We start from the raw sequence: 12,824 nt of genomic DNA, 5'->3' as shown, positions 1-12,824 counted from the left end.
AGAGACTGGCAAAAAGCATGGCCATTATTTATTAAAAATACTAAGGAACCACTATTCAAGCTCTGAGCTCCCTATTTTCAAGACATAAACTTCTACATGGCTAAAGTTACTTATTTCAGTTGCCGGAAGTCAAGTGCATGTCTTAACAGATACAGTAGTCATTACCATCATCCCATATGGGAATTGAAGCTGGCAGTTTGCTCCAAATCCCACAGCTAAGCAAGGGAAAGAAGCAGCTTTCAAACTTGAATTTGTGTGGTTCCAAATGTCACAATTCTCCCATCCCTTTGGTAAGAGCCTATTCACTCTAATTCAAGAGATGGCACAAGCAATACAGTAGAGAGGGTTTTTTTAAATTAAAAAAAAAAAAAAACTTGCTACATTTAGGGCAATGTGACTAAAAGTGAATGGGAGTATTTCCTCTAGTTACATAAAAAAAATATATATATATAATGTGGAAGTCAGTCAACATTCTCCAGTATATAACTGATAGAAAAGAATCTTAAACTATTTCAATGGGACAAAAGGGAGAGAAAACTTGGAAAATAAAATTAAAGTCAGAACCTGGGAATCTGAGCACCGTTCTCTTTGTTTGTGACTCTCTCTCTCCCTTTTTCACCTTCCCTCTTCTCCTCCACTTCTGCCCTAATCCTCTCCCCCTTTCTGTTTTGACTTCATTTCTTCTGCTTCAGCTGGGTTTTCTCCATCTCATAAAGGAGCGTGACTTCTGGAAGCTCCAAATGAATGATTTCTGTCATCACTAGAGCAGCCAAGAGAACATTTCTCCTATCTTGCCTCAATATAGAAAGCAGAAGTAGAGAATCAGTATAGAGACAGAAGATGAAGTCCAATGATTGGTTTGGAACCTACTCTAGCAGTTACAGGGTTAAGCCTTTCTGCAGATGAAGAACAAAAGAAATGGTGTGAAGACAAAAGGGCAACCAGTGGGTAGATAGAAAGCCTACTCTACCATACCAGTTGGGCCTCCTACAATAGTTAGTGACAAGACCCAAGGAAATTCGAAGAGGATATTGCATCTGTTTTATGGCTTAGGCATGGCTGTTATAGATTGAAATTATTTAATATATTCTGATTTCAAAATGACTCTAGGTTTCACAACTTCATTCACTCGTTTCTCAAGACATTCTTTATTCTTCATGTTACAATTGATGCTTCATAGAAGACAGACATACAGTGTTACATCTTCCTTTGACCGTTATCTTTCTCAGGTCAAGTAATTGCAGTTTTTTGGTGCTTCCTCAAGACTCTATGGCTGAGACTTCTTGCTTTTTACTCCTGTTGCATTTGTTTTTGCAAAATTTAAAACAAACCTTCATAATATATGAAACTCAGAATGAGACACTGGATAAAGATCCATACAACCCTGGCTGTATGTGGAATTAACATTGCAGTCAGATTCACCTGGAAAGCCTTCCTAGCTCTGCCATTTACTTGTATGATCTTGAAATAATCAATATTCTCATTTTACAGGTAAGGATTTTGAGATTTCATTTAGTAAATATATATTGAAGTTCTTAGTGCTTGGGTTGCAACAGTGAACAAGGGAAATAAGGTCTCCACCTTCACAGAACATTTATGTCAAGGAATGCACAGACTTATTGATAGTCTATTTCCATGTTCTGTGGGAGGTATGGTGATATGAAACACAGGATGCTATAGGGGGACAGAGAAAATACATTCAACCTAGACAGGGGTGGGATGAGAGGTAGACACTTCTCAGAATTGGTATTAAGATGAGACTTAAGCAATGAGCCAGGTAAGGGAGAGGAAAGCAAACTGAATGAACAGTGTTTGGGGGGAGCAAATTTATCATGCTACAAGAGAGCACAATGATTTAAAGGAACTGAGCGTTAGTTAAGTATTAGTCAGGAATCTTCAGGTGGCAAGTGACAGAAATCCATTTCCAACTAGCTCAACTGAAAAAGTATAATTTATTGGCTCATTAATCAATCTGTGGGTGGGCCTGCCCAGTATCAAGGATGGCAGGATACAGGGACTAAAAAATTGTCACAGCTCTTTTCTTCCCTCCCTCTGCCTTTTGCTTGTCTTTGCAGGTTAGGTTTGTTCTCTACCTCTGTAGGCTATTTTCTCCACACAAGTGAGAAAACAGACATCAGCTGATGTGAATTTACAAATGGTAGCTTTGTTATTGGAAGGAAAGAGAGATGCTTTTTTCCATTTGCTCCAGCCTGCAAAATGTCAGTAATTGTGCAGAGTCTGAGATTCATCTTACGAGCTAACGAGTTAGCCTGCCACAGTTCCACGGATGCTGGTAGAAGACTCTAGTCTGCTCACTTAAAAACAAATATTTCTCATGGCACAGGAGGCAACATGAGCTTCCCGTTCACATCCCAGTTCACAAACCCAGTTCCTCCTTGGTCCCTGAGTGTCGTGAGGTTGATGTGGAACATCCCAGGTCAGAGGATGCAGCCACAGTGCTTGTGTTGCTCCTAAGGATCCCTGATCTTAAGAAATTCTCCATCTTATAGAAGGACTGCTAGTAAATCTGCCCATATTTCACCCTGTGGGGAGACATTCTCTTTTTTATTCCAGCCAGGAACAAACATGCCCTCTGACCCAGCGGGAGATACTGTCTCTAGCAGCTGGCTATTTGATAGGCAAATACCCTTGAAAAGATTGTTTAGGGTAAAAACTCACAAGATGTATAAAAACACTGTAGAGAATTGCCCTCCAACAAAAAAATCCCAGGGAAGGAACTGAATTGGTGTGTCATGAATCATGTGCCCATTTTGGATCAAGCACTTTGTTCCAAAATGTGGGGGTAGTATTATCAGCTCTTGTCAAATCAACTTCCCACCCAAAGGCAGGAGTCAAAGTTGGTTACTAAGACATTAGTGCTTGACAAAGATGAGTCATTCTTATTATGATTCGAAATTAGAGTATAAATTACAAGGCTGAAGTGGTTAAGATGGGTTATGAACTATGTCAGTCATGTTAAGGAGTTTGGAACTTTTTCTATGTGCAATAGCAATTTATTAAATAATTTTATAATGGCATAGTGTGTTATCTTTGGAAAGATCACAATGACACAGACTTTAGGGACAGGAGAGGGTAAACAAGGAGAAAAGTTAGGGGACTATTACAGTGGTCCACGTAAAAGATAACAAGGGCCTGAACCAGGACAGTAGGGATGAAAAGAAATCGGCAAATGATATATTGGTAACATCCATAGGGAGAGAAGACAGAATCAAGGACAAACATTGCTTCTGCTTTGGGAAACTTAATGAATTGAGATTCAGAGCCTAGGAAGAGAAGTAGGTTTTAGGAAGGCAAGAAGACAAAGTCAGCCTTGAAAATCATAAGGTAGGGTGGGTCACAGAAAGCCATAAAGGAGGAGATAAATTTAGAGACATGTTCAAGACATGAGAGAGAAATGGACTGGATAGAGAAGAGTCCAGGACAAAAGCTTAAGAATACTGATATGCTAGGGGCAGACAGAATAAGAGAAATCTGAGAGGGGGAAAAAAACAGGTTGGGAAAGAGTAGCCAGGATGGTTAGAAGCAAACTAGGAACAGACAGTACAAGGGAAGCCAAAAGAAAGTTCAAGAGCAGAAATTGACTTTTTTTTTTTTTTTTTAAATGCTATGCCACCTGCCACAGGACAATGTACCAAAGTGATGTAATGAGAACTAAAAGCAAAATAAAGAACTCAAAGCAGTTTAAACAATCTCACATGATTCAGGAAACCAAAATCCTTCAGTTGTAAGAAGGGAATTCCAGGAGCCTTAAAAGAGCACTGTGGGGATACGGGGGACCCTGTTCTCCCATTCCTCACACTAAGTAGACAGTCTGTCCATCGTTTTCCTTTATCACAGTGACTCACTGTGACCTCCCTGTCACTCTTATTCCTAGATCTAACTCAATCACTCTTAAATATCCAGTTATTCCATTTGTATTAATATTAATATAGCTTTTTTTGTGCTCCATTGTACTTGTCCTTTAAAAACGTGCCTTTCCCCCCGCTTCTTATTATGTCACTGGTACAAAATCCTTTGACAAATGGGTTGTACCAAGTCACAGATTAATTGGCAAGGTAAATATAAGTGACATTTTATTTCTGCTCATCTCATTAATGTAGATCAGCTCTGGCTGATCAGTTCTCTTCCAAACATTGGCTATAACAGCTCTGTAACTTGGTGCTATAAGAGTGGAATGGTTTGTGATTTAAAAGTTTTGTTTGCTTTTCCAGGGAAGATATAATAGTTTTTTGTTTCTTTTGTGTGTGTGCACATGACACCGACTTACATTCTTTTTTTCTCCCCTCCGGGACTAGCTCAAATAAAATAAACATTCTTAGCTCTTTCTTTAGAAAAAAGGGGAGAAAAACTCATGTGCTAATCCAAGCAGAGAAAGAGATAGCAAAATAGGAAGACTGGGAAAAGCACTTTATAATTCATTACTATACACTGTAACTCTTAAAATTTTCCCTTTTATGAAAAAGAACTGAAAAATGTTGTAAGATCAGAAACTAATAAAAAAATCACATACTTTTAGAAGGTTTACCGCTTGCTCCTTTTCATTTTATTGACTATTACCAAGTTTCAATGTGTTTCAAATAATTAAATACTGCAACTGGGACATTAAAAATACAAACTAATTTACCAAAATAATTGTATTCTGAATATTATGTACAATATTATACATTTTACATTACATAAAGGGTTTTTATACATAAAGGTAAGCTTTGATTCATGATTACTGAAAATCCAAAATATATTTGAATAAAGCATTCCTGTGCATACAAACATAACCACTCATCTGGGATAATCAAAAACCATACATGAGTGTGGTTATTAAAAATAAAATTACATTCATACAATAATAGTACAAATTGAAATCAGTTTTAATTTGAAAGTACTATTATAAAACCACACACATATGAATGAATGATATAACCTAATTCTATTTAGTTGAAAATTTTTATACTTGAGACTGAAATATGTCTCTATCCCAAGGGAAATTTCTGATTTTTAATTTTAAGGGATTTGTATAATTCATCATCATTAAACTTGTATCCACGGGTATAACGCAGACCTAATCCCAGCAAACAGAAAAGTCATGAGAGTCAATCATAACACCTTATGTACTTCACCATAGAGTTTTTGAACAATATCCTGATCAGTTGTACAGTTTGGTACTTCTTCATATTCATGCTTGCCATCAGTGATTAAGTGTTGAGGCACAGAGTTTACAGGGAAATATGTATTACTGTCAAGAATTAGATACTAAAACAAGGCTATCACTGGGTGACCACTGAAAAAAAGAAGGGGTGCTCATGTGGAAAATGCCACCCATACACACCAAATTCATTATTAAACAAAGTGTCAGTCCTTTCAAAAGGTTAATATGCTGACGTGTCATACCTTGTTTGAATCCTGAAATAGCTAAGTCCAGAATACTGCCACGTTAAGTTTTAATACTATCTCACTTTTACATTTAATTCAAGAGGAAGACCTGCGATCTTAAGTAAAATAAAACATTTCTCTAACTGATCCAACAATCCTGAAAAACAGTGTCTTTATAACAAAAATGTCTTTCTAACTATATGTCACTGTCTATGAATCTTATCCCAGAGATACATAGACAGGTGAAAATTCTATGAGAACTATACATAAGAACCTTGGAAAGGCACCAATTAGTAAATTGGCCATTCTCCTTAAAATGTGTACAGCATTTTTCAGTATTCCCTATCTTGAAATTCTGCATTTCATCAAAGGCAGACAGCAGAACACTTGGAAACTGGAAGACAGAGACGTGACAAGTTGAAACATATACAAAATCAAGGTCTTTTCCAGTATCACATAATCTGCGAAAAATGAGATTCAGAGCCTAACATCTGCTATATCATTTTTCTTCTCATTCAGGTCTTGCTTGAATATAAAAAGAAGCTCTAACCTAGGTTATCAAAATATATTCATATAAATGTATGAGCATTTCTAATACAAAAGTTAAAAAAAGTCTAAATTTTTAATTTTTGTAATTAAATATCCTAGAGTTCAGTAGGCAGATTTATTTTTGAGCAGCTTGAAAAGAATCCGACAGCTGAGCTCTGCCTGTGAAATCGGGCATGGCTACATTTCAGCTCTTCGCCGTGACTTCTCAGCGGCAGCAGCCCCATCCTCCTCCTCCTCCTCCTCCTCCTCATAGTGCTCCTCTCGGCCTTTGGGGTGGTTGTCATCTCGAACTTCTTGCTCTTCTCCTTCATTATTTTTCTCATCGGCCTTAAAGTTAAAAGAAAAAAGAGGAAAACTAAGAAACAGGACACAGAGTTAGTGGTATAAATAATTTCCTCTTTGAAAAAAAGAACAAAACAGAAAGAAAACAAGTGAAGAAAATATTCCAATAGGCAAGAGTGCTACTGTCTTTCCTAATCTTCACACTGTCACACAATTTCCTAATTCCTAATGTTACACTCCATGGCACCTTAGATGTACCGACTGCGATCTTTCCAACTATACATAGGTGTCTCCTACTCATGTGCACAAAGGCACACATGTGCAATAGAAATATGCATATCCTACACATACATTTTCATCATTTTCACCATAGGTCTCTTCAGCATTATGCTCCAGTTCCCTTTTTTTCTCCTCAGTCAAATCTTCCTGAACCTAAAACAAACCAGAGACATCAAGTGGACACTTGGATCATTTCAAGACTTGAAGCAACATATTCTGATTTCCAAAAAGTTCATTCAAATCAGTAAAGACAAAATTAAACTAAAAATAAATCTGAAAAGACAAAGATCTGACTTGTCTATTAGCCGTGAATAAATGTGTAACAACTTACTAAAAAAATTAGTGTTATTCAGGATCTGGGACTTTAGTGTGTTGAGTTTCTGATTTGTTTGAATAAGGTTAACACTCCAAGTATAACACCTGAAGACATTCACCTCATAAAGTTAAAAAACTCCTCTTTCCCAAAAGAGAGAACTGTGAAAGTCTGAAAGTTCTGACAGAATGTTAAGTTCTTGCAAAGACAGGAACCATGTCTTACTCAACTAACTGCCTTCAATACCTAGATGCATGCTTGGCATGCTGCAACTGCTTAATAAATATTGTTGAATAAATGAATCAATGAATGAATCAATGCAAAAAATATCTGCTCTTACAGATATTTACAAGTCACAGAAATCAAGCACCACCACCTACCTAAAGTGTAACAGTGAACAGAGGAAAACCTGTATATATACATTTCTATAATTAAGAATAAACTTTTTTGGCTAAAATATCTAGAACACAGAACATAATCATTTCAGTTTCTTCACAGAATAGTTATTAAGCTACCTCAAATCCCTGCATCTCTTTGTATTCTAACACATTTCTGTTTTAAGTAGTTCTCTTTCATGTATGCTATTACTATTATGTGTCATTGATTCTGATTATCTCAAAATGCAAATCAGAGAAAGAATCCAAATATTTTTGATCATTAAATCTCTAATTAATGACCACATCCATGAAAATAGAGGGTAATATATTTTATAACTTAACTATGACAATGGCATAAGTCTTCTTGAGTAACACAAAATTACCTAATTTGGGAGGAGGGGCAGTATATATGTGTTAAATATCCCAGAAATGGGCAAGAAAAGGAAAGTATACTGGTGTTATAATTAAGGAACAACAAATTAAGGGCTGCATCAAGATGTCTACAGCCCAGGTTCAGCAGAGTGAACTGCAACCCCCCAGACTCACTCTGGAGGGACCCTGGCCTGTGAGGAGTCTACAAAGATGAACCTTCAAAGATGCCAGCCTAAGATGCTGGCCTTCACGAGTCTTGTCTAACCAGCCCATTGTTGGCTGGACTCACAGCCCCTACACCACACTGGCCCCAAAGAAATACATTGTGGGGACAGATATGGAGTATATTTTGTATTTACGTGTCTTGGTAGAGCGAGCTATAAAGAAGACACTACTGCCTCACCTGCAGGCTGTAGCACTGGCCAATGACATCTCTTCGGCCCTTAGCCACAGAATAACAACACTCTCCAGGACATTATAGTGAAAACAGTGAAGCACTTATTTCAGACTGTACTAAGGTCTCACTAATTGAAAATTGCTAAAGTGTCCCAGTTGATTTCAGTGAAAAGACATGTCTTCTATAGCCTTTATAATGAAAATATATTAGTGAACAGTAAATTCTGTAGTCGGGTTTGGGAGGGAACTGCCTTGAGACTGTGGTACAGTGAAAAGAATAAATCAGGGTTAGCAAATGTTTGCTATAAAGGGCCAGACAGTAAATATCCAGGCTTTCTTGGCCATCAAGTCTCTGTAGCAATTACCCAACTCTAGCGCAGCAGTGGCCTTAGACAACATGTACACAAAAAGGCAAGGCTTTTGTTCCAGTAAGGCTTCACTTATAAAATATACCCAGGCCTGTAGCCTGCCAACCCCCTAACACAGACCATGGAGTCAGACAGAGCTAGATTAAATCCTTGGCTCTGCAATTCTCCAAGCTGTATAAACAATAAGGTCATTTGTTTTTACTATGAAAAATTTCAAGCACACACAAAGACAATAATTCAATAAACTCCTTGATAGCCATCACCAAGGCTCAAAGGTTATCTCAATGTTGCCATGCCTGCATCACCTATCACTTTATTTTCTGATGAATTGTTCTTAAATATTCTAGATATCATGTAATTTCAGCCTTACCCATCTCTAAACACACTGCACTTTTCTTATATAATCATAATGCCATTATCACATCTAATAAATAATTCCATGACATCATCTAATGTCTAGTCCTTCCTTACATTTTCCCAATTGTCTTAAATATGTCTATTTACAGCTGGTTTGCTCTAATCTAAACAAAAGTCACATCCAACACCATTCCACTTCCTTCTTTTTTCTTTAATGCTATATTAAATTATTGTCCAGTAAAATGACCCAGATTCTGAATTTATTTGCTTCTTTGAGGTGTCACTTATTTCTTTAGCCTCCACATTTCTTACAAAAGGAAGTTAGCTTAAAGGCTTGAATGAATTCAGATTCAATTTGTAAAGTAAAGATTTTTCAGAGATGATGCCGCAGACTTCATATCTGGAGGCATATATGTCTATCACATCAGGAGGCACATACTGTCTGCTCTTCTTTTAGTGAAGCTAAGGTTGGTCAGTAAGCACAGACAGCTACAGCCTGAACCCTCCATGGTAAAATCCCCTGACCTCCATTAATCTGGTGATGCCATCCATTGATGACTGCTCCTAAATCAACTGTTTTAATTAGGGGTTACAAAAATGGTGACTTTCCAATTCCATCATTCCTTCCATATTTACTAATTTCTAAAAAGAAAAACTTGCCTGTATCAACTATTTAGTTACTATGCTTTAATGTAATGTGCATGTGTGTGCATGCTCAGTTATGTCCTACTCTTTGTGACCCCACCGACTGGAGCCCATCAGGCTCCACTGTCCATGGAATTTTCCAGGCAACAATACTGGAGTGGGTTGCCATTTCCTTCTACAGATCTTCCCAACCCAGGAATCAAACGCATGTCTCTTGCGTCTCCTGCACTGGCGGGCAGATTCTTTACCATCGAGCTACCTGGGAAGCCCAGTTACTATGCTTGGTATACTTAATTATGATAACTTTTAAAAGCAGACCTGGGTAGGATCTAAGCAAGGTTCTAACAATAACAAGCTGTGTGACCTTTGAAAACTTATGTAACCTCTCTGAAGCTCAAATTTCTTATCTGTCAAAGAAAGGGTTAGATAAAAATCAGTGATTTTTAATTTTCTTTGTGTGTGTGTGGTATGGTGGGGGTCAAGGACCGCTTTAAGACTTTGATGAGGAAAAAAAAAAAGACTTTGATGAGAAAGTCTTTAGTAAGCAGGCACATAGATGTACATCATTTTGCATAGAAGTCTTAAGAGGTTCAGACTTCTGTAAACAGTGGATTCCTGAAACATCAGCATTAGATGCGAGCTTGTGGAAAAACTCCAATTCCTAGGTCCCACACAGATAGGAACCGAAACTCCAAAGGTAAGGTCTGATCCACGGATCTGTATGTTTTACATACTTTCCAAGGGGATTCTCACCCACAGCAAAGCCTGAGAACCACTTGAGTGACAAATGTCTCTGGCTAGAGAGAGAAATACTGTTTCATGAGTTCTTTCCTCTCTTGGAACCTACTGTAGAAAATTTAGGTTGTGGATCAACTGACAATATAAACTGAGGTAGAAACCATTGATTTAAATTACTTTTTAATTTAGGTATCATACAAATGAAAATTTTGTAATTTTTCAAATTTATGAATATACCTTTTCTAATATTCTAGTAATATATTCTTTACATTCGGGGGCAAGAGTAATTCAAACTCATCTTAAAGGCATTACTGAAATGGGACAAAATGATACGGAGTTCGTCATTTTAAAATATGCTTAGACTAATAACTGCCAAATGTTACTTTTTTACAATGTGGACACGCCAGTTATGTCTTCTACACTTGATCCTCTTTATTATCCTGCTAAACCAGATGGAAACATTTTGTTAAATATCTCCCTGCACCATTCCTTATTACTCATCCAGTTTAGTTCAGTTCAGTTGATCAGTTGTGTCCGACTCTTTGCGACCCCATGAACCGCAGCACGCCAGGCCTCCCTGTCCATCACCAACTCCCAGAGTCCACCCAAACCCATGTCCATTGAGACGGCGATGCCATCCAACCATCTCATCCTCTGTCGTCCCCTTCTCTTCCTGCCCTCAATCTTTCCCAGCATCAGGGTCTTTTCCAATGAGTCGGCGCTTCACATCAGGTGGCCAAAGTATTGGAGTTTCAACTCCAACATCAGTCCTTCCAATGAACACCCAGGACTAATCTCCTTTAGGATGGACTGGTTGGATCTCCTTGCAGTCCAAAAGACTCTCAAGGGTCTTTTCCAACACCACAGTTCAAAAGCATCAATTCTTCGGTGCTCAGCTTTCTTTATAGTCCAACTCTCACATCCATATATGACCACTGGAAAAACCATAGCCTTGACTAGACGGACCTTTGTTGACAAAGTAACTCAAATTACTCATTACTAAAATCAAATGATTTAGGCATTTTAGAAGAAGCCCCTATGTGATGTGGCAAAGTTTAATAAATAGCCAAAACAAAACAAAACAAAACAGATCTCCTGAATCTGAATGGACTTGGCTAGCTACCCCGTCTCCATATGTATTCATGCCTTTCTCTGATGCATCAAAGATCTTAGGGGGTGAGCCAGGAACTGGAAGAATGCCCTTAAATAACCAAGAAGCCTAAAATCCAAAGAGATGGATGGGACATGATCATGGAAAGACCTTCAATCTGTGATGGACACCCCTGCTTGCCGGCTAATGTTTAATAGCAGAGTTTCTGCCATCTGGACAGCTTCTTGATGTGGTGATTCCCAGGCCGACATGCCACTAAAGGCAGCCAGGAAACCCTGTACCTGTTCTTACGTGAGTGTTCAGATCAATCTGGTTTTAGTCAGATTGGGGAAACAGAGCACTTGGGTTTTTCACAGTAGTCATTTAAGCTCTCCATATTTTTAAACATTTAAATCATTTTAAAGTACACAGAGCACTTTTTGGCAATTCACAGTTTGTCTCATTTGCTCATAAGGAGATTAAAAAAATCTGTAAAGTATGCAACACGCGGATGGCTTTTCATAGGACTGTCTTATCATAGGAATGTCTTTCTAAGGATCCCAAAGCAAAAACAATCAATGCTTGTTAACAGATGTTTTTAGATCCTAGAAGGAAAACACTGTTGCACTAAGATAAGAAAAGGCAGGAAAGCGCAGATTTCCTAACATCACACTTGTTTCGGGTTCTCTACTCTCAAGGTTCAAGTCACAAGTCTGATGGGCTGTGCCTCCAAACACGTACAACCCTGGCAAGATGCGATTCCTCCCTAGAGGTAAATGTGCAGAAGGCAGGCTGATGGTGGGCTGGAAGGGAGGGGAGCCAACGGCGGCAGTGGGCCTTACATCTCAGGGGTCAGCTGGAAGACTCTGAGGCTTAAGGAAGAGAAGAGCGATGCACATTACTCTGCATTTTACAGTTTTGAGTGATCACATACACGGCACTCATAGACAACAGGCTATGTATTCTCACATACAGCATCCCTCTTTGTTTTTCTCATTTTGCTGCACTCTGCTGAGAACTTCGTCTCTACTACTAGGCCTTGACTGGTATACAGAAATTCTCCCTCCTCAAGGGAAGAACTGAGAACAATGGAAAGAAGTGGGAAAATCCAATAACTAAGCACCTAAGAACTGCCAAAAAAATAAAATGCAGCCTGAACAAGGGACGCTTAGCGGGCAGAGGGGAAAGGTACCCAGGGAAGAAGAGAGGCTAGCTGGGCTTCTGCTGAGACCTCACGTGGTAGCCACCCTAAAGGAGAAGGTGTGATGACCTGAGTCTGTCAGGGTCAGAGAATGGGGACAGAGGTGCAGAGCTGGGAGTTCTGGGCTGGGCCCTGGGGGGCCTCTGCCTGTCACCATCCTCCTTCCCTCCCACCTCTCTGCCTTTCTTTTTTATCTTTGATCCCTCTTGGATCCCACATTAACTGATAGAATGCAGAAGTTAAAAAAAAAAAAATTAATCAGTAAATACTGATTAAAATTTTATGTTTACCCTTCTGAATTTTTAAAAAGAAGCCAAGGTGAGCCTCTTCTCTTTTAATCCCTCAAAGATCCCTGGCAGCAGACATAATGAAACAAGTAATATTAGTCTAGACATCCTGTTACAAGAGAGGTCCAGAGGAATATCTTTCTCCCGCCAGATGTCTTCATGAAAGGCTGCTGGGTTCTCTA

General features: G+C 38.5%; 1 protein-coding gene across 5 annotated transcripts in view; it reads right to left on the bottom strand.

Moving 5' to 3' along the window:
* Positions 1 to 4,541: 4,541 nt before the first annotated feature.
* The window catches only part of GOLIM4 (golgi integral membrane protein 4), a 78,672-nt gene continuing 70,389 nt past the window's right edge, over positions 4,542 to 12,824 (bottom strand). For 4 of the 5 annotated variants that reach the window (XM_043473807.1, XM_043473809.1, XM_043473810.1 and 1 more), the window contains 2 exons: positions 6,571 to 6,651; positions 4,542 to 6,264 (listed from right to left, as the gene is read on the bottom strand). In XM_043473807.1, coding sequence (XP_043329742.1) covers positions 6,115 to 6,264; positions 6,571 to 6,651 — 231 coding nt within the window. In that variant the 3' untranslated portion in view covers positions 4,542 to 6,114. The remainder of the gene's footprint in view (positions 6,265 to 6,570; positions 6,652 to 12,824) is intronic. The other variant, XM_043473808.1, reaches the window with a different exon arrangement.

This window comes from Cervus canadensis, chromosome 7 (genome assembly GCF_019320065.1).
Source record: "Cervus canadensis isolate Bull #8, Minnesota chromosome 7, ASM1932006v1, whole genome shotgun sequence".
NCBI lineage: Eukaryota > Metazoa > Chordata > Mammalia > Artiodactyla > Cervidae > Cervus > Cervus canadensis.
This window is presented reverse-complemented; position numbering and strand designations above follow the sequence as displayed.